The sequence below is a fragment of the Parasteatoda tepidariorum genome, chromosome 6 (genome assembly GCF_043381705.1).
Source record: "Parasteatoda tepidariorum isolate YZ-2023 chromosome 6, CAS_Ptep_4.0, whole genome shotgun sequence".
Classification (NCBI taxonomy): domain Eukaryota; kingdom Metazoa; phylum Arthropoda; class Arachnida; order Araneae; family Theridiidae; genus Parasteatoda; species Parasteatoda tepidariorum.
In genome coordinates this window covers 20,830,974-20,854,204 of record NC_092209.1, presented here as the reverse complement: position 1 = coordinate 20,854,204, position 23,231 = coordinate 20,830,974, and the positions used below count along the sequence as shown (strand labels likewise).

Below are 23,231 nucleotides of genomic sequence, written 5' to 3'. Positions count from 1 at the left end.
TTTTTTCATAACGTAAACAGAACTTTCGTACACCAGAACAAGTCACTGAACCACCAACTTGTCTTGCAATTTCAGCATAAGAGAGGCCATTTTCTCTCAATATGACAATTCGGCTTCTTTTTGTAGATGTCCAATTAGTTCTTCTTGTTGATGACATTGTTTAAAATTAGTTTAATTAAAAAAAAGGACTTTAAATATTCAAAAACAGCAATACTCTATTTAATTGTACTAGTATGAAACATTCCGCAAAATATTTCCACAACAATAACTCTTTTACCATCCAAATAACCAAAACTATAGTAACAGACATTTGATTGGTCCTAAGAACAGTGTTTGTGATTGGCTAGTACGCTTTTATTACAAAACACGTTCTTATTCAAAACAATTTGTGTTTGTTTGTTCTACTAAAATGAGCATAACTTTTTTTCTAATACAGTTATTTTAATTTTGTTTTTGTTATAAAATTCTACATTAAATTACTTTCAATTTGATATATAAAAGTTTGTATTTAAGTAAAAATTAATATGTTCTACAAGCACGCAAAGTTGAAAAAGATGAAACTTTCAAAAAGTGTCCACACTTTTGGCCAACACTGTATATCACGCCCAAGTCTCTTCAATTATCTAGCCTTTAAAGACATAACATTACATATATATACACACGCTATTTGTGATTGTGAGTAAGTAATTTAAAACTACACGCTTCTCACTAAACGCACGCATTCTTTAGATTTTTTAAAACCAAATTTTATTACAGCTCTTTTGCTTACGGCGCCTGTTATTCTGGACCATCAATTGTACCAGCCTTAGGTAAAAGGTTTAACTGATGAAAACCGATTTCGATGACGCTGCAAAAATTTTTTTAACGTTAATTGCGTTAAAAAAATATATACTTATCAAAAAACTAAAAACAGGCAACTGAATACTATTTTACTACCTATCAAAAACTTTTGATTGCAAAATTTAATTTGTATAATTTTATTTCAAAAAATGAATACAGAATCTATACAAGTGAATCTTTGTATTTCAAACTGTGAATATGTGGCAACTTTGAATTTTCCATGTATCGGAAGATACTGCCAAATATAGTAAATATCCATCATCAGTTTATTTGTGAAAATTAAATGAAAAGGTATAAAAGCACATTTAGAATTTTTCTCCCCGTCTCCACCCCTTCAACTGATGAGTCATTACCTCCTACATCAGAAAGCCTTCTCACGCTTTTTTATAAGTAGTCCCAGGAATGCCAACTGCTGCGCTTTCTAGAATAGTTTAAATAAAGTGGTAACAAATTATGTAGTAAAATTCGGTAAAGAAAGAGTTACACCTACTTTTTAATAGAGTAAGCAGTAGATTGATGCTTTAACGATGCGTTTTATATAATAGTATTATATAAAACGCATCGTTAAAGCATCAATCTATTAGTGTCTTATTAGTATCAATCTATCATCAATCAATCTCAAAGTGTATTAAATACACTGCTCAAAAAAATTAGGGGAACCATGTGCTCCCCTAATTTTTTTGAGCAGTGTACTTATAATTTTTGATATTTATTGGTGAAAAAATTACTTAAAATGAAAAATACTAAACTATAAGTAACTTAAATTTCACTACCACTAGAATATACAATTTTATAAAGCGGAGTAAGTTGGCATCTTTGTAGTTCTCGCAGACAATTTAAAAAGTGAACCAGTAGTGCGCATGAACCCAAATTCTATTTAAAAAGCAATCGAGAGAAATTTATTATATATTTTTGAGAATTGAATCTGTAGTGGTTGGAAAAGGAAATAAGATATATTTGCTACCACTTTCTTATTTTTACTAGATTTTCTATTAAATGACTCTTTCTTAAACTGGTTAATTTTCATAGTGGTCAGATCGGATTACCTTGAAGAAAACGTGCGGAGGCTTTCAGTTATAGGAAGCGTTGGTTGAGTTCGGTCAGGAGAGGAAGTGCCACTTTAAACACAAAAAATCCTTCGGTACTTTTCAAGCCGTTTATGAGTTTAAACAGTACTTTAGAAAGTATTTGAAACGAAATTTGTGAAGTAGGCAGACGAAATTTATAAAGTGCCTGTTTTGAAACAATGCTAAAGAAAACGTTTGTGCAAAAATATCACTTTAAAAATGCTTGTCTGAAGCCCTTCTATTTTAATTCATCCCAAAATAAACGTGATTAAATAGAAAATTAACGCAAAATTTCGGATTACGTTTTTATCTCTAAACTAAAGTAAGAATTTTTAAAGAAATGCTTGTTTATTATGATTCATTTCTGAAACAAAATGTTTTTAAAAAATATCTCAGCAGCCTCCGGACAGTTTTATGTTGTTACAATAATTATAAAAATGATAGTTAATCAATACATATTTCTATTTTCGTCTGATTTATATGCCTGCAAAGGAAATAAATGCAATGAACATAAAAATTGTAAGCTTTATATTTCAGAAAACTATTCTCATTATCATCTGCAAATCAAATACAGGGTGTTTATAAGTTCCCGGACCCATTTTGATGTTTAATAACTCATGAAATAATGAAGATATAAACAAATTTATGGCATTTATTGATCGATTAACTCATATATTTTCCTTTTCAGGTTTGAATATCTTTACTTTTGTAAATATCGTCTGCACGTGTGGTTAATTTAAGATAATTTCATTTTCCAGTCTAATTATCTGTACTTTTCTAAATATCGTCTGCTTATTAATTGCATTTTTCTCTCTTTTGTTTTTGGCAACTATTGCAATGTTACGTTTACTTTTGATGTGTTTGTTCTATGTAGCGCATATGGGGATCTGAAAACCCCCATGAGTACCGTGAGACACAAAGGGATTCCCCAAAGGTTAATGTGTGGTTTGGACTAATGTACGACCGAGTCATTGGGCCTTTCTTTTTTACAGAAAAGACGGTCTCATCAGTCGTATACTTAGACATGTTGGAAAACTTCGTATTTCCACAACTAGAAGAGCTTCAGCCGCATGTCTTTTTGCAACAAGATGGTGCAACACCTCATTGGGGTATCATCGTTCGTAGTTTTTTGAATGGAGGATTTTTCAGGAAGATGGATTGGGCGAGGAGGTCCAATTCCTTAGCCTCCCAGATCACCTGATATAACGCTGCTGGATTTTTTTTCTTTGGGGATTAATAAAGGACAATGTTTACAGGAGGATCGTGTCGAACATTGAAGACATAAAAGCCAGAAATACTTACAACAGCAATAGCCTCTGTGGATGCCGACATGCTTGCCACTACCTGGCGTGAAATTGACTATCGACTTGATATTCTCCGTGCGATGAAGGGGGCACACGTGGAAGTTCGTTGACAAGGGTCATGAAACTTTTTGAGTCTATCTAACCATTTAAGCTATTAATTTCAATCTATCTTTATTATTTTATAAGTTATTAAACATCAAAATGGGTTCGGGACTTTATAAACACCCTGTATATTAACATAGATGCCAACATTTGCACTTTTTGGGTATCGTTTTCTACAGTGGTAGTTAAATAATTATGCATTTAAACTCAATATTTTTTGTTCTCCCAATCAAAAAATTTAAATGCCAATTTTATTCATTGATTTTTCGCTTAATAATCCAAGCTTAGATACTTCTGATGTTTGAGAGATGGCTTTTTATTGCAACTCAAAAAGCTGTGTGTCTTATTTTATGAACCATGATTACGTATTTACATATATGCTTAATTTTTTTAAAAATAGTGGTGGATCAAAAAGATTATAAATTAAGTTTCTAAATTCAAGGAATGTATAGAAAGCATACATTTTACTACCACTAAGGCAGAGGCGGTGCGATCTGCCTCCCCCATACGTAATTCATTCATTCATCTACAGATCATAACAACTAAAACAGCTAATGTTAATAATTTTTATTTCTTTGGACGTTGTCTTGAACGAAATTTGTATTTGCGTGAAAAGTACTTTTATAAAAAGAATCGTTTGTGCATAAATAATTTACTTTAGTGGATATTTTCTTATTTAAGATACCACTTAACTATTTAGAAAATCACATGATTGAAGTTCCTTATATACTTTAAATCATGGTTAACAGGCATGTTTTGTATCTCCAAAGAAAAAAAAACATTATTAGTAATTCCAGTAAATACTTTGTCGAACTTGTAGATTCCTTCTGATGTGAACAACATATTCCCTAAACCTTACATATTTTATAAAGATTTAAGTAGCAAAATTACTTCGTAAGAAATAAATATTTATTCATAAGTTTTTAAGTACGTAGACAGCAAAAATAATTTATTATTGACTATTATTTAATTCGATATTAGTTTAACAGTTGTTTAGAAATTTTATGAGTATTTAACAGTTGTTCATATGATAAGTTCATTTCATTGACAGACACAAGAGAAATTCACTGTTACTTAATTTTATGTTAATTTAACAGTTGTTCAGAAATATTATGGACTGTTAACAGCTGTTTTCATTTAAAGTACAGGAGGAATTCACTCACTATTACTTAATTCGATGTTAATTTAACTGTTGTTTAGAAATTTCATGAACTTTTAACAACTGTTTATTTCATTTACAGGCACAAGAGGAATTCACTATTACTTAATTCGATGTTAATTTAAGAGTTGTTTGGAAATTTCCTTAACTTTTAACAGCTGTTCATTTCCTTTAAAGTACAAGAGGAATTCACTCACTATTATTTTATTCGACATTAATTTAACAGTTGTTCATAAACTTTATGAGAACTTAACAGCTGTTCTGACGACTAGTTCGTTTTTTCTTCCACTGGAAATTGAAACTTCGGCAATCGTTCACTTATGTGACTCTCAACTTTTCCTTCAAGGAGAGAATGAACTTTCCCTCGAAACACTTTGTTGGCCATCTTTAACATGGGATTAATCATCCAGTTAAGCGGACCCAGTCCAGATATCCATACTTGCACGTTATTCAGCTCGGTTATGGCAAATCTGTGAAGTTCACCATCTAACCCGCTCGTAGCATTTACACTGAAATCCATCAAAACTTCAACATAGTGAATGATTCCATTTATGTCTATTTTAGGTCCGTAATTCATGAATCGGACAGTGCCTTCATAGCGCATTGCGATCAATCCAGCTCCCAATACAGCGCTTACATTTAGACGACCATCTATTTCCGTTAATGAGCAATCGCTGGCTCTGTGTATTGTATTGAGTCCATAAATTAAACCATTGTGCAGCTTAGCTTCGCCTGTGACGTTCACGTAGACGATTTTCTTGACGAAACCTTTACTTACATCGTCTAACAGGTAAGGATCAAATTTGTAGCCTATTTCCTCCGATATGAGCTTGTCGATGTATGCATTCCCTCGCTGTATGGAAAGGGCATCTAAAAATGTAGATTTCTATATTAGTTGAATGTGAAATCATTTTATGAGAATGTTTATTAAATGTTTAAGGGAGCCGTAAAAAACCTATTACCGCAACAGAGATGCCAACTGCCCCGGACACGCCAAAATAATTTTTAAAAAAACCGTAAATAACTACGAAGTAAAGTTTGAAAATATTTGACTATTTTTGCTTGCTGTTAAAAGGTGTAGCATGCCATCGGTACTGGTTGCTGGATATTGTGGTTATATCGATTCTGTTTTGTCGTATTTTAGGATTTCCTAAATATCTTTGAAGTTGTAGTATGTTGTAACGACAAACCAAGTCTTTAAAGAAGTAAATCTTTAGTTTTAAAGTGAAAATCATCTTTGGAATGGGAAGATCCCCTTGAGTAGAGTTTTATGATAAAGTGACTTCGGTACTATAAAGTGGTGAATTGTATAAGTCTACGAATTATTTAGAAATAGTGGTGAATAAAAATCTACTAAAATTAAATCTATTAAGCCAAGAATCACAATTGATAAACTACCACTTTAAAATATATATTTGCTGCCCGGAGCAGGTTGGCATCTCTGCCACAATATATAGTACTGTCTGTTTAATTAAAGAGTTACCATGTTTCTGAAACCATTTATTTAAATACCTTTTTTTAATCAGGTGAATAGAATTAAAAGAATATGTAGTAATGTTTGTCTAAAAATCAAATGGACAAACTCTTTCAAAATTTGATAGAAAAAATAAATAAATCAATAAAAACAATGCATACCCAACTAATGTAATTAAGCTCTATATAAAATCATTCAGTTAATTGTATACTGTTATTATTATTAATAAATTTACTAAGAACTTCTTTGTTAACTAATTTTATATATTTACAAAGCATGTTTTATATTTTTACCAGTACAATTCGGGAAAATCCGTAGCTAAAAATCTGTGCAAACCGGGCAAATGAATTTTTTTTTACAACCTTATTAATTATAAAATTTAAACTATGCAAGTAATAATATATATATATTATTACTTTGCGCACAACCATTTTCGGGCCAACCAAGGTAACTAACGAATCAAACGCGCTTCAGTACAGCAGTAAGAACGCGTCATAAAGGATTTTACACATTTATGCTTCTAACCTCTATTTACGCTTCTAGTTTCATAATTTGTAATCTGTCGCCACTTATTATGGAAATATTTTAAATCATTCTTGGAAGATTGCGGAATGTATAAATTCATTTGAATTCGTTACTCTTTTTACAGATTACATTTTATATTTTATTTTGCATTTTTCTTACATTTTTTTTGCTTTTTTTGTTTGAAGTGTTTTATTTCGCATATTTTTTACTTAATATGTTCAATTTTCGTTTCAATTTCTTTGGGTGTTACCCACACCATTGTATTGATAGATTTTACTTTGGCTGTATAAATACAATATTAGAAAGCACTCCTTTTTGCTGATATAATCGTGCGAGCTGATGACGAGATTATATCTTTAATTATTTTGTTTTTCGGCTTCTTAATGCGCATATATTTTCTTTTAATAATTAATTTTTAAAAATATTTTCAAAAATATTTAATTTTAATAACTTTTTTATTCTCTTTTCATTTTTTTTATTATAATATTTTCAATGTTTTCTCGATATTTTTAACTTATTTCATGAGTTCCATATACTTGCAGCTTATGCGCAGTAATTAAAGCTTATTATTTTTTCATAATCTTCTTCGTTTTTCTCTCTTTCGCTTCATTCCATTTTCTCTTTATAGTGCTATATATATATATATATACATGTGTGTGTATGGAACTTTACAATATAACAAAACTTTATTAACTAGAGCACCCAAACTTAATTAACAAAGAGATTATTTAGATTGATAATTCTTAGTCACTTCAGTCTTAAGTAATTATCTTCAAATTTTTCTTCATTCTTGAAAGTTTTCCTTTCAGACAGAAATAAATTTAAAGAATTACCAATCTAACAAAGCACACCTTGAAGCATTTCTTAAAGAAAGCAGTTAACTACAAAAAAATTTACTTATCAGTTTAAAATATTCTTCAGACATTATTTACGGTGGTAATTCTCAATCTTTTTAATAAAAAAAATAATTTAAATAATTATTTCCAAAAAATTTATATGTACTCTTGAAGGGAAAACAAAATCATAAATTGGGCAGAAAATAATTTTGAATTAAGAAGAATATAGCCTCAATTTGTTTCAACAATCCCTCAGTACAACGAAAAATTTTGAAATAACTCAACATTGTTTTATGAATATCTAAGAAATGATGGCATTGCACTTTTAGGAAAAGCGGCATAGAAATGATATTCAGAAAACGTCCAGGTAAGGAATAATTTGTAAAATTGTAAAAATATCAAATTCAACAAATCAAAAGGTTTTAAACGTGGTAACATTATAATAAAGAAAGTAATAAGTTCATAGATCTTCTATTAATTTTTTAATGCTACTTCATATAAAATTGATAAATTAACTAAGACATGTTGTAAAATTTTAAACTAACTATGTTTTGTTACAGAATAATTTATTACCTCTTTAGAAATATGGACCNCACTTTAATACTCACATCCTGTATTTCAATCAATTTTTTGCTTTAAATCATGTATTAGTTCGTAATTTTGATTTTTCCCTTTTATTGAACTGCGAAAGATTTTTTCCCTTGACCTATTTAATAGATGAATTGTAATTATTCAGATTTCCCTTATTCCCTAAGACGAAACATATTACGGATTTATTTTGCAAGATTTTCCGAATTTTTATCCGGGAGCACTTCGGTTTGTGTGTCGCTTCGTTATTCATTCTCTAAATATGAATGTTAAAAGAAATTAGTCCCCCCTAAATAGTACTTTTTTTCTCTTTCTCTTTTAATTTCTTACTTACTTCTTTATTTTATTTTTATTTTAGAATATACGTATCCTTTTATAGTTGTAACTTCTATGCCTAAGCATGTGTAATTTGAAGGGTGATAAATGCCATTTTTTTGGTGGTAAATATATTTAACATGACCTATTAGGAACTTACTGACTTTTATTTTTCTTTATTTACAAAATGAATTCCTTAAATGCTACAAACTTCGAAAGGAATTATATATTTTAGAACTTTTATACGTTTTTTAAAAGTAACAAATGATTAACAATTTTATTCAAACTCACTTCAAGAAAGCTGAAGTTATTGAAAAATGGAAACCTAAATTAAAAGTTGTAAAACGTGGTGGTAAGTATACTTACCACGGCCTTCAAAGGGGTTAAAACGAAATTAAGTACGAAATTTCTAGAGTATGCACACGAAATTTATAAAGTACCTGTTTTGAAACAACGCCAAAGAAAACTTCTGTGTAAAAATATCACTTTAAAAATGTTTGGCCAATTGATATATGGTCCGAAGCCCTTCCAATCACAAAATAAATGTGATTATAAAGGAAAATAAATCAAAAATGTCGGATTACAATTTTATCTTTATACTAAAATAAGCATTTTTAAAGAAATGCATGTTTATTATGATTCATTTTTGAAACAAAATGTTTTTAATAAATATCTCACCTGTCTCCAGACAGTTGTATGTTGCTACAATAATTGTAAAAATGACAGTTAAGCAATACATATTTCGATTTTCGTCTGATTTATGTGCCTGAAAAGGAAATTGATACAATAAACATAAAAATAGAAAGCTTTATATATCAGAATATCTGACAAAACTATTCTCATACTCATCAGCACATCAAATATCATTTACATAGATGCCAGCATTTGCACGTTTTGGGCATCGTTTTCTACGGTGGCAGTTAAATGATTATGCATTCAAACTCAATATTTTTTGTTCTCCCAATGATATAATTTAAATGCCAATTTTATTCATTGATTTTTAGCTTATTAATCCACAAATCTTAACAGCTTAATAATCCAAGCTTAGATATTTCTGATGTTTGAGAGATGGCTATTCATTGTAACTCAAAAAACTGCGAGGCCCAGTTTCTCAACCATACGACTTTGGGTATTTAAAGCTTCATCATTTGTTGTTGTTGTAGTCAGCCATTAAGGCCGAGGGGGTGCTATTGTTCTTCTATTCTAGTGGCGTCATCTATGGCCAGAGAACTCGACTTCTGTATCACCCAGATGTCGCACCCGTTTATAGGGCGGTCCCATTCATACATTCATTCATTCATCTACAGATCGTAATTTTCCTATACCAGTGAACAATCAATCTCCAGTTCAGTACCCTCACAGGTATAATTTATTAAGTGAGCATGGAGGACCTTGTGACCAGACAGATTTAACGTGCACCAGTCACCATTTACAACACGGGGAGTTTTCGACCGGCTGGATTCGAACTGCTATATTCACGAACGTGAGTCATGTGTCCTGCCAACCAGGCTATCCTAGTCCAGTATCATCATTTAAAAGATAAAATTCCACACTGGTTAAGCAATATAACCATAAATAACTATAAAAATTTTTACCATTTAGTTATAATTAATAATCTGCGCCGCTTAGAATCAGATATGAGATAAACATTAAAAAAATGGGGAGATATGTATCTTCTTTTTCTTTCTCCAGTTTATTTATTTACATCATCCAAAGCTGTCAATTCAGAAATTGTTAAGCTTGAAAGCTACAAAATAGGGATAAGGCTATAGCTGCAGCCATAGTTGAAGCGCCGTGATAGCGACCTTATATGTATACTAACAGTCAGAGATAGAATGATAAAGTGAAATAATTTGAAAACAAATGCTTTTAAAATTGCACTTTACATAGTGCTCATTATATTATGCTTGTTAGGATTTTTATAACAATATTTAAATCAGTTAAATGTAATGATGGTGGAAATCCTTTAAGAGCAAATATTATCACGAATTTTTCTACTACTTTCAGCATTTGGAAAGAAAACTTTAGCAAAAGATCAAAGAAGCTGATAGGTCCATGAATCCAACTTGTACGGTAACTGAGAAAATTTTATTTTAAAGATAGCAAGATTTATGCTTCAACGAATGAATCTTAAATTGTTTTTATTACCATGAAAAATCAATTATTCAATCATACATATGCAAACTATATCAGTTGGACAAAAGTGCTTTAACCCCTTGCGGAACGGCAAATTTCGGTTGCAAATTTAACTCTGGCAATACATTAGCAATGCGCCCTTGGATAAAGCTTTCTAAGTGATATTTTAGCTATTTATTGCTTAAAGAATAGTAGTAGCTAAAAATTAGTGAGTGTTTAGGGAAGTAAATAGTTTTACATTTCTAGTAGTTTTTAATATTTTTTGATTGAGTGTTGCAGGCTAGCAACACTGTGCAGGAAAGGGTTAACAAAAGTATTAACGAAGCAGCTACATTTTTGGAACAATCTTAATAATTCAAATTTAATTAAACGCGTTTTTATTTTTGTTCGAATTTTCTATCATTTCAGTGTACCAAAATAGTTTCATTGATAAAAATGAATTGTTTCATGATAAGAGACAAGAATCGAGCTTACCTGACAGAGCACGATCCATTTAGGAAAAGAAGTAGATTGTCTACTTGTTTATCTCACTGAGATTGTGAGAACAAAACAGGTGGAACAAAATGTTTTTATATTTTATTAAGGGTACATTATTTCGCAAACAAATATTGCTTTAAAAAGGTGAAATTCATTTAGACTCGAGGAAATTATTGGAATGGATTTCACTGGGAAACAATTATTTAGTATATATTCAAGTACTTAATTCGGTTGTGTTATTAGCATATAATTTATAGCTTAATTAGTATAGCTTATTAGTAAAGCTTAATTAGTATATATTTAATATTCAAGTACTTAATTCGGTTGTGAAGATTTCGAATCTGAAACTAGTATTCCAAAAGCTTCATAATTTTTTTAAAAAAATTATATTTTTGGTTATGTTTACTTTTTATCAGAATATACTAGTTTTTAAAGAAGGTATAGGTTCAGGCATATGCATATACATTTGCCGATTGCTTTGAAAGTACTTAAAACAAAAAATATATTAGTAAGTTTTATTTTATTTTTATAACCGACGTTAACCTTAAGTACAGCTGAATGTCGTCATTTACCGCTGTTATGTATTATTTTATTTTATAACCGTCGTTGAACAGCCAACACAATTTTGTGTTCTTTCTATGTTCAATGAAGAGAATTTAATTGGAATATTCTTTACTTTGATTATTCGCTAGTAATTAACTTATAACATTTACAGATAAAACAGAAAAAAAATATCATTATAGAAAGATAAATTAATAATTTGCATGCAAATAATAATTTAATAAACTTTTATTAATTTCATGCTGATTCCAACCAATAAAATCCGACTCATAATGTCATCACATGAGAAAACTAGATCATTCCATGCGATTTTCAACCAATAAAAATGCTCCGACAAAAAGGAAAACGATTTTATTCCATTACGTTTTTATGTCCCATAGTGAAGCATAAAAAAAGACAATAGCTTTGCCCTAATTGATGTGTTTTCAGGGGAAAAAACACACATTTAGGTATCAACTCTGAAATCAATGACAGTTTTGATTTTCTTTCAATAAACGATTGATTTTTGTCGTGTTATTCCAAAATAATTTTCATACATTCAATTCACAAAATGTAAATTATCTTCATAACTGAAACCTCTAACCAAATAACAAGGGAATTGCATGATGTTTCTTTCATATAATTGTATTGATATCCTCCATAAAGGCGGTACAAACCCGTAAATAAACATAAGAACGATAACAATGTGCAGCTGAGAAGTTATAAAGCGAACGGATACAATAAAACTTATTACCATAAGTAAACTATATTTTTAAAATATTTTTAGATTAATAGAATTCGTTTTATAGAGGAAAAATATGTTATTCACACACTTTCCTTACCCAAAGATTACACTGTTTTTATTGATAAATTTTGCAGTAAAAAATTATAAAAACTGAAATTTTCTATTGCTGTAATATAAAACGTTTTCAAATTCTTTACCGATACATACTGATATTCGAGATTTGGTGATAATACAATGAAATCGCGAGATTTTCATGCTAAGGTATGCAACATTTTATTGTTCGTTATAATTTTAGAATCGAACTTGCTACGAGATGTGAATGCTCAAGAAGAAGTTGGAGAAAATATCTTTCAGTGCATAATGACTCAATTATGCGAATGTGCAAGTTAGTATTTTCATTATTTTATTATCATTATTGTTATGGAAATGATAATTGATTGCTAGAAATTTTTTTTTCCAAAAGGCACCCTAAGGTGTTACGTGGTTTTTACGACTTCAAGTATAACATAATTTCCTTACGAGAAATTTATGCTCATGGTAGAATAGAATTTTTCATAAATGTGAGATTATGTATCTTAATTTAACACGTTGAGCGCCGCGTCAGTCATCGGTGGCTGACACTGGACTTTCCGTTTAGGCCACGTCCGCCACCGGTAGCTGACACTAAAATTACATTTAGGCCGCGTCAACCATCGGTGACTGACAATGAAATTACATTTAGGCCGCGTCAACCATCGGTGACTGACACTGAAATTACATTTAGGCCGCGTCAACCATCGGTGACTGACACTAGTAAAAAACTGACCTGGTCTGACCATGTGAATAACATTAAAAATAAAGTGTATGCAGCAACCAACAAACTTCAAACACTTTTTCATAACCGACACCTTAGTTTAAAACTGAAAAAACTCCTGTATACCTCGATGATACGTCCTATTATGACGTACGCCTCAGCTGCCTGGTGTAACGCCTCCGAAAAAGACCTCAAAAAACTTATCGTACTCCAAAACAACATCTTGAGAAAACTCACGGGAGCCAGATGGTTTATCCGCAACAATGCCATTCATAGAGATCTTAATATTGACCGCTTTGACCATCATTTCAACAAATTAAATAGAAACTTCTTTATTAAAGCCGCCACCTGCAATACCGCAAATTTTAATGATATTTTCGACTGCATAAATCTCAAAGAGGATGCAAAAATTCGACCCATTGCACACTTCTACACTTCTGATATCATACTAACATTTAACAACACAAACACTCACTGACGGCCGGGTCTCTACTTAACAGAGCCACATTTACTTACACATATACACACATCCTCACAATCCTTTAACTCGCCCCCTTTTGTATGTATTTCCAAACTGTAAATATTCATTAGTGTTCATTTTCCCATTGTACTTTAATTTTACCTTTTTCATGTACATTTTTATTACTTATAATATTGTCATTGCCTAATAATGGCAAAGTGCCATTTTTCTTTTCTCAAGAACTCCATTTGCTCCCCAAACTTTAATTTTGTCATGTATGTCTCTAAGTTAACTTCAAGATGAATGGGAAAAGGGCCGTAAGGCCTCAGACGCCCAGTTCCACTACAACGAACGAACGAACTGAAATTACATTTAGGCTACGTCTGCCACAGTTTGCTGACACTGACCTTTCACATAGGCCGCGAAAAACAGCTGGCTGACAGCGTATACATTATATAGAACTATAAAATTTACACTTTTTTATTGCAGAAAATTTATTCAAAATTTACTTAATTATTCTGATTCTTGGTTTAATAAATTCAATTTACTAGGTTTTTATCCACTACTATTTCTAAACAATTCGTTGGCTTATATTATTCACCACATTTTTCAGCTATGTCATGCTAAACCTTTTAAAAACTAGCAAAATCTGTCTAATATTTGCAAATTTAGTTTGTAGTTATTTACCGTTGCGGCCTGAAGGGCAAGACATGTAAAATTAGCGTGGCGTTCAACGTGTTAGGTCAATATGGGTTTTGAGGATTCTAATTTTCTTTGTTAATTCCATAGCGTACTAGAATACTTTAATACCATTTATTACCATATATTAATACCATGTACAGCTCCATACAGTAGTACGAGAGTGCCAATGTTCTCCAATGTAGATTCCAATGTATGTACTCCTCATCACCTACATTTAGAAAGCCTCCACAGGGTATTTTATAGGTAGTCTGCTCAGACTATTTAAAAAAAGGATCCAGTTGTGCGCATGAACCCAAATTCTATTTTAAAAGTAATTGTGAGAAATTTTGATACATATTGGAGAATTGAATCTGTAGTGAATCTACAAGCGAATAAAACAAACCAAACATATTCATAAATGAAACAAATATTTAGACATATATTTACTACTAATATTGTATTTTTACGAGATTTTGTATCAAATGGCTCTTTCGCAAACTGGTTTGCCTTCATAGTGGTCTGATCCAACGCCTCCCATAACTGGAAAGCTTTAGATTTCGCTTGCAAAACTATTGGCACAATTTGGAAGAATTGATCAAAGCTTTTAGAAATTCGATTTCAGCCATGCGAAATTCGAATCCATCAAAATGAGGGTAAGTCTAGGCAACGCCTCCTATAACTGAAAGCCTCCACATGGTTTTTTGCAGGTAGTCCGATCATACCACTATGAAGGTAAAACAATTAGTTAAAGAACCATTTAACATGAAATCTATTAAAAATTAGAAAGTGGTAGCAAATATATGTCTAAAAATTTTTTTAATTTATGAATATAATTGGTCTGTTTTATTTACTTGTCATCCACTACAGATTCAATTCTCAAATACATATGATAAATTTCTCTCAATTACTTTTAAAATAGAATTTGGGTTCATGCGCACAGGTGGTTCGCTTCTTAAATAATCTGTGCAGACTACTTATTAGAAACCGTGCGGAGGCTTTCTGATGTAGTAGGTGATGTCTGATGGGACTACCTATAAGAAATTGTGTGCAGGCTTTCAGCTAAAGGAGGCGTTGGCACGCCTTCGTTCACTGCCATTTTGAAAACATTTCTGTGTAAACAGTTAAAAGTTTTAAATTTGAAAGGAAATTGAATCCCTTAAAATTTGCGAGATCTTTATGAAACACTTTATAAAATTTTTCCTCGTTATAAGCCGAATACTGGCTAAAACACTGTTAGTTAAGACTAATAAGCTCAGTTTGAGATGCTTTTCTTAGCAAAACTAAATACTCCAAATACTTAATTTCTGTGTTATGTATTCTGGAGCAGCTAGAAATATTCAGGATAAATCTCATTACATGAATAAAATTTGATTTTTGAATTGCGGGTTGTTATTTAAATTTTTTTTAACAATTTAGTCTGGCAAATTTTTGTTAAAAATTTTTTCCTGAAAAATTATTTGTGGTTCAGTATTTATTTTTTTAAAAACATATTTAACAACAGTTTATTCATGAAAATAAATTCTTGCTAAATAGTTTAAATTTTTTTTCAAAATTAATTAATTTTTGAAAAGAGTGTGTATTTTTTAAATGACTATGATCGAAAGAAAATTATTATAATGTTAAATTATCTGATTTGTTTGATTAAATAACGATGTTTTCAGGTGACTTTATGCATGATTATAACGAATGTTGGTCTAAGCTTCCTGATGAAGTAAGTTTCTTTAAGATATTAAAAATACAAAATAAAATGTTTGTGTTCTATAGAACAAAGTTAGGATATTATTAAATAGAAAATAATATTTTTTTTTTACGATATAAGATTAAAAATATAATTGTAAATGTTTATGAAATTTTGCTGTTTAGAATAGTAATTACGTGATTTGCAATTTATCATTACACTTTAACGAACTATTTTATTTTAATTTTAAAACCTGCGTTAAGCAGCCGATTATAAGTTTACGACTATGAATGTTCAGTTCCATAGACTTGTAATTTTGAACCCTACCCAGAAAACAAGGTAACTTCTGGATCAAGCATTGGGGCAAACTAGCATTTCTGGTAGACTTTTTGAGGAGAACCATCATTTGCGTTGCATGGAAAGTGAAACCTCGAAAACTCCCAACGTTAGCTTTGCGGCAGGGAGATTCTAACCATGATCTATCTGATCTTTCTACCACTGAGGATGTTTTACGTCAGCACTGTCGTTAGTGTGAGGTGGGAGCAGAATTTGAATCAATCAGCCACTGTTGTGATTCGAACCTGAGTCATCTAATTGCCAGGCGGACTCCCTATCTGATAAGTTGCTGCGGATCTTTAATGAATTATTGTCAATAGCTTACTTAACTGAAATTAGCCACAGCTTGTAAAGATGCTTACAATAAATTGCTAGTGTCAAGTAGGGTTTATTTGACCACGGAATCATTGAGATCAGAATCAGTTTTATAAAAATTCGTATAGTTTATGAATTTAGTGAAATATGTTTTATCAAGTTTTATGTGTTATTTTTTTAAGATACTTTTTTAACACGTTAAATGCCACGCTAATTTTACATGGTTCTCCCGTCTGGCTAAACAGTAAATAACTACAAACCAAATTTGCAAATATTCGACAGATTTTGCTGGTTTTTAAAAGGTTTAGCATGACATAAATGAACTTTAACTGTATAAAATATATGGGCACCTGAAGCCACTTGCGGCCCTTTTCCCCATTCATCTTGAGCTTGATCTGTATGGTGCCTCGTTGAGGTTGTGGAATGTAAATGAAATATCCATGTGGATCATTGAGGTTGTGACATAAATGAAAAATAGTGGTGAATTATATAAGCCGACGAATTGCTTGGAAATAGTGGTGGAGAAAAATCTACTAAATTGAATTTATTAAACCAAGAATCACAATTAATTAACTACCACTTGAAAATATTTATTCGCTGTCCAGAGCAAGTTGGCATTGCCGTGTATATAAATAAAACTATAATTGCGTGTTCTATATTGCATTAATTTCTTCAAGCCATTTTAGTAACGATAATAGTATAAAAAAATTATAAATTTACTCGAATTGTTTGTTTCCAATAATCGTAGCTTCGCTGATCACCGGTGACCCCCCATGGCATTCAACGTGTTAAAATAGTTTTTAGCTAAAAATAACTAGTCAATTTTCCAATGATTCTAAAAACTATCTAAATCTTTGAAAAATAGATTCGGTGCATGTTGAATCAAATTATTATATCCCTCGACGAAAATTTTGTTAAAAATATAGATCGATTTATAACTAAGTCCTTGATATTTTCTTTTATTTTAATCTTTTAATAAATTACTTCGTTTTAGTATCTGGATATGTGCATTATTATTCTTTAATACCTGGATGTGCGCATTGCGCAAAAAATGAAGGAGCCACCTTAAATAATTTTTGATGTAATGATCAGATCTTCACGTTCTAGGACACAATCTTAATGGTTCAAGGGGTGATCTCAAATATGCTAATTAATTAATTCAGACGATAATTTAAGTTACGAAATCAGACACAAAAACGTACTTTTGCAGAATAAATATGCCTTTTCTCCGACGGATTTGGATTTCTGACCCTCAAAATATAGCTGAGAGTTGGGAAGTATCAGCCTAATAGAATTAATTTTATTTTTTGTGTATTTCACCACATCTGGAGAATTTTTTAAGCGAATTCAAAAATTTTGCACACAATCATAAAATTCGTTTATCGTTATTCGTTTTTTTTAACAAATATTTATTATGTTTATATTTTACTTAAAAATAGTAGAATTTTTTTAGAATTGTTGTAGCAATTTGTTGCAGAGTTTCGTATAGCTAATTTTTGCATCATTTTAAGGAATGAATTTTAATAGCAGAATATAAATTTGAATAAGTCGAAACGTTTCTGAGAAATCTAATTTCGAAAAAGTCGTATTTTGAAAAATTCCACTTTTCAAGAACGATTTGATCGATATCGCTCAAATTTTGTAACTTCGAACAGCCATTCTGGTCAAACTGTTGAAACCATACTTCTCGGCTTACGGCTACCCCCTATATTTTGAGGGTCAAAAATCGTAATCCGTCGAAACACAAAGTATGCTCATTCAGAGAAAGTAAGTTTTTAGGCCTGATTTCGGAAATGAAAACTTCTGCGCCATGTAATTAGCATACTGGATGTCACCCCTTCAAACAATTAAGAGTGAGTCTTGGAATGTGAAGATGCGATCATTAGATCAAAAGTAATTCCGTTAGTCCGTTTTTATTTTTTGCTCACTGTACATTATTTTGCTTCTTCTGAATATGTTTATTATTATGTCCTATTATCGGAATGTGCTCATTAAAGGCTTGCCAACAACCACGCTTTTTGCAAAATATTTTATAGAGTGGGAGACATTTAAAAGCCAAAGCTTTCAGAATGCCAACATTTTAAACGCCTCACCACGATGGAGCTGGATTTATTGACTTATTGAAATTACATACATTTGCAGGCTTGTGTGCTCAATTTAGGCTTAAAAGACTTTGCCAAATAGAAGGACAAATAGCCCAATGAAGAGAAGGTCAGCACGAAGATACATGAATTGTAAAAGTTGAATTTGAAGCCGTTACCTCCATGCTTTCCAAAGCGTTTGACGGGCGATACCGTCAGGCCAAGGAGGCCCCGTTAGAGCTGGATGAATGAATTGAAATTACATACATTTGCAGGCTAGTGTGCTCAATTTAGGCTTTAAAGTCTTCGCCAAATAGAAGGATAGATAACAAAATACAGAAAAGAACAACAGCAAGATACAGCCATGGTAACAGCGGGATTCGAATCCGCTACCTCCAAGCTTTGCAATCCGTCTGGCGGGTGATACCGCTTGACCAGGAGATCCCATAGAGCTGGAAAAAAGTGGCGTTGCATATGAACTTTTAAATCAATTATAGGTAGAGGTGCGGAAAATAAGTTTAAATAAATAAAAATAATACTTTAAAGCATAAACATAGCTACCACTAGACTGAATGTTTTACAAAAAGCTTAGAAAGTTGGCAGCCATTCTTTTGTTTGACGTTGTTTTATTTTAGAATCTGAATATATTCATTATTTTCTATAATTACTATCTGAATTTGTACACTATTTTGCTTTAGAATCTGAATATGTTCACTATTATGTTTGACATTGTTTTGTTTTAGAATCTGAATATATTCATTATTTTCCATTATTAATATTAAAATTTGTACTTTATTTTGCTTTAGAATTTCAATATGTTCACTTTTATGTTTCAGTATTTGAATATGTGCATTGCTTTGTTTTAGGTGAGAGTAAAATCGAGGACATCGGTGCATGAGGTCATGCCGGATGTAAATATTCAAGAAGATTTAAATGAATATCCAGATAAGGTTTGCAAGGCACCAACAGACACAGCCGTAAGATTTGATTTTTAAGTTTTCATTAGAAACGATACAAAAAAATAACTAAAAAGTCCGAATGGTCTTTGTTTATTTTTTGAAATGTACCTTTAGAATACAGCCTTCTGTCTAGCAGTGGAATTCTTGAGTCTTGATGCAGTTATGTGTTTCCTTGAGACAATACCCGATAGCCCGTTTACTTTATTCGATGTACCGTGCGCAAAAAATTAACGGACCATCTTGAATAACTTTTGATCTAAAGATCAGAACTTCATCTTTGACAATTCAATCTTAATGGCTAGAAAATACAAGTCCTGAAACCGTAAAAGGAATCTTAAGAGACTCATGTGAATGGAATTGTGAAAACAATACCACTTCATTTTAAAGAATAATTCTAATGTTATAATTTTGAACTCTATATTAATATTTAACCCCTTGGGGACGGGTGATTCAGAAAAGCATTCGTACAAAATCAGAATCAAGTTGTAATTAAATAAAAAACGGTAACTTAAATGTGGTCGTTGCTAATTTGACAGACTTACTTTGCTTTTGCTTTAATTATTGTTAGTTTAATCATGTATATAATCAATGTTAATTCAAAGTATAACTAAATAGTTTTATTTTAAACAAAGTAATGGTGAATTAAATAAATCAAACAATTATAACTCCGCCCACAAATAAACTGCTAAAGAAATACTTAGATTACCAGTTTTATCTTTTTACCCTGATTGATACGACTTTATGCTGGCACGTACTTGTGACCGTCGGCGCAAAAGGGTTAATGTATCTTACTAATCAATGACAGTACCTCAGTCGCCCAAGGGCTCTACGATATGTGAAGAAGTGGAGGGCAGGGACCTCGAATCTCCTCTCAGTCTAAATCTAATTCTTCCTTAAATTAAAAAATCAAAACAGCCTTACCAAAAGTTACAGATAGACATGGGGGAGGTGAATTGGCTGGCCGAGCATCTATATCACCATTTCCCTCCCACTTTATTTATGTTTGTACCGTGTACGTCAATATCTTATCTCTTTGAGTCATGCCATTAGAATGAATCACTGACAGTCCACCAGGACTAGTACGGAGTAACTAGAACAATTCCAAGTTTAAGAGATACGTCGAAAAAATTAGCTAAGTATCTTCGAATTTCAACAAACTCACTTCCGACATTTTTCTTGTCTGTAGTTAACACGTTGAATGTCATGGGGGTCACCGGGTCGTTCGAAGCGCCACGGGGTCACCAGTGACCAACGAAGCCAAGTTTACTAGAAACACATAATTCGAGTAAATTTTTATCGCTACTGAAATGGTTTGAAGAAATTGATAAAATATAGCAAAGTCACTATCCTTCGAATTTATAAAAAATCACGAAAATTTTTTTGATGCCTCCACACGGTTTCTTAAAGGTAGTCCGATCAGACCACTAGGAGGGTAATCCGGTTTAGGAAAAGAACATTAAATATAAAAGTAAAAGTTCTAGTAAAAATTAGAAAGTGGTAGCAAATATACGTCTAAAAATTTGTTTTATTTATGAATATGATTGGTTTGTCTTATTTACTTGTCAACCTCTACAGATTCAATTTTCAAATATATATCATAAATATTTTTAAAATAAAATTTAGTACTCCCGGCTTCTGTTTGTGCTCCCTCCAACCGGCCAACAACTCTCCAAACTTCTGATTCGATTAAATGACTTCACTGAGACATCGCGATTACATGTCGATCATTCTTCTCCGCTTTGAATTACAGAACAAGCCAAATCAAATTCATTGCCGCTAAAGCGTTGTCTTTGACGTCAAACTCAATATTTGCATACTGCGAAGTTTAAAAATAAGAAAAAAGGCATTTGTGACTCTCTTCTTCCATTTCATGCAACAAAAAAATTTGCTTATACCGTTATTTTATACAAGACTTTCAATATCCTTTAACTGTTTTGAGCAGTGTATATATTTAATTATTATATATAAATATATGCTAATAATATATATTATTAAATAATATATTAAGTTAGGTTATTCTAGGACAACGTGCATATTTCAAGCCCATTTTAAAGTAGATTTAGCGCAAAGAATGTTCATAAAACAAACTCATTAACCCAACAAATAACAATTTCATTAATTACTCACTGACTTAACGAACTCATTAACTTTTAATCATAGCTTTACATAAATAGGATGCTGTTAATAAATATTACGGTGTTAACAGGAAAGAATTACTAAACAGTATGTGTCTACAAACTTGAACTGAAAACTAAAAACTTAGAAAGCAATGAAATACTATGTAAGCATTTGAATTTTATGAAATCTAGGAAATTTTTTAAAATATGCCTATTTTCGACAACAAAAGAGGAAAAATGAATGTGAGTAATGCTTTTGTAAGATACTAAGCTACTTTAATCTGAAAAAAAAAAAACTCTTAAAAATTACAAATATATTTAAATTTTCGGTTAAAAAAAGACATTTACGTAAGCATAAGTTTAGAATTATCATACTGCTTACATTTGCGACCAAGAAGCGAGAGAGGGAAGATCCAATTCTACAAAATATACTTAGGTAATGCTATAACGACGCCAAAATCATTATCGAAAAGTTAGAAATGGAATAGTTACGTTTCAATGCCATTTTACTTTACAGAATGAATTTATAAGAAACTCGCGGCACCGTTTATCTTCTTTATTTTAATTTTATTAAATTTTCTCGATTAATTAAAACCATAATTAATTACCAACAAATTACAAACCATATTTTACTGTTGATTTTACCAAAATCATTATTGTGCTTCGGTAAAAATTGCAAAGCTTTTTTGTGTTCTCATAGAGCCAGAAACATGGCAAATGTTACCATATTTATTCTGGTAGCTTTGACCCTACTTTGTTTCTCAGTTTGTATTCAAATCATTACAACCTTTATTAGCTGATTGGCACCGAGGCATCTCCAATTGCATGACTTAATAGAAAGACAAGCAAAAACCTGAACAATAATTTTTTTATATTTCATTTGTAGCCACTATACACGAAAAAAAAATCGTTTTTCTTCTTCTCTTTTTTATGTCAACAAAAGTATATATATATATATATATATAATATATTAGATATAAAGTTATTTACTGATATATTTGGTAATTATTAAAATTGCACCAAAACTTAGCAGTTTTAATGCCGATACTGTGAGGATAAGTGTTTTACGTCCCTTCAAAAGCGAATTGCACCGGAAAAAATTACTTTGGTGCTAAATTTTTTAGTTTATTATTCTAATCGAAACACTTTCTCACACTTTTAAATTCACATCCTGTCCTTTAATCTATTTTTGGCTCAAGCTTGCATCAATTAAAAGTAAGACATTTCCCCCTTTTGCTCTTTGTGGGAATAGCGCGACCTATTTAATAAACCAATTACAATTATTAATATTTCCCCTAAGTTATAATAAGGAACACAACATTTCGTGTTCACTTATATATATATATATATACAGTAGGGAACCGATTATCCGGAACGATCGGGACCATCGCTATTCCGAATAACTGATTTTTCCGGTTTTCTGAATCGCTACAAAAAGCCGTTTTTTTATTGTTAAACCCAACTAAAAAAAAGTAAATATTTGGAAATAATCTTAAAAAGAAGAAAAAATAATGAAGTAATACACTAATAATTATTTCCAAAATGATGGTAAGGTAAAAATCTTTCAAAAAAGAAAGAAAAGTCCTAAAATCTTAAGAGGAAAAAAAAAATTTTTTAAAAATTGCGGGAAAATTTATCGAATTTCGTTCCGGTTTTTTGGTTTTCCGGTTTTCTGATTTCCGGATAACGGGTTCTGTACTGTA

General features: G+C 31.1%; 2 protein-coding genes across 2 annotated transcripts in view; one reads left to right on the top strand and one right to left on the bottom strand.

Annotated features, from left to right (window-relative positions):
* Nucleotides 1–4,204: 4,204 nt before the first annotated feature.
* Nucleotides 4,205–10,887, bottom strand: LOC107443228 (mite allergen Lep d 7). The gene is made up of 3 exons (XM_016057023.4): nucleotides 10,821–10,887; nucleotides 8,889–8,976; nucleotides 4,205–5,342 (listed from the first exon to the last, which is right to left on the bottom strand). Exons 2-3 carry the CDS (start codon nucleotides 8,947–8,949, stop codon nucleotides 4,741–4,743), a joined length of 663 nt encoding a protein of 220 aa, XP_015912509.2. The 5' UTR covers nucleotides 8,950–8,976; nucleotides 10,821–10,887; the 3' UTR covers nucleotides 4,205–4,740.
* A 1,319-nt stretch (nucleotides 10,888–12,206) lies between these two features.
* Nucleotides 12,207–23,231, top strand: part of LOC107443227 (uncharacterized) — a 27,229-nt gene continuing 16,204 nt past the window's right edge. Inside the window, exons 1-3 of the mRNA XM_043048577.1 lie at nucleotides 12,207–12,493; nucleotides 15,704–15,753; nucleotides 19,319–19,429. Coding sequence (XP_042904511.1) covers nucleotides 12,343–12,493; nucleotides 15,704–15,753; nucleotides 19,319–19,429 — 312 coding nt within the window. The 5' untranslated portion in view covers nucleotides 12,207–12,342. The remainder of the gene's footprint in view (nucleotides 12,494–15,703; nucleotides 15,754–19,318; nucleotides 19,430–23,231) is intronic.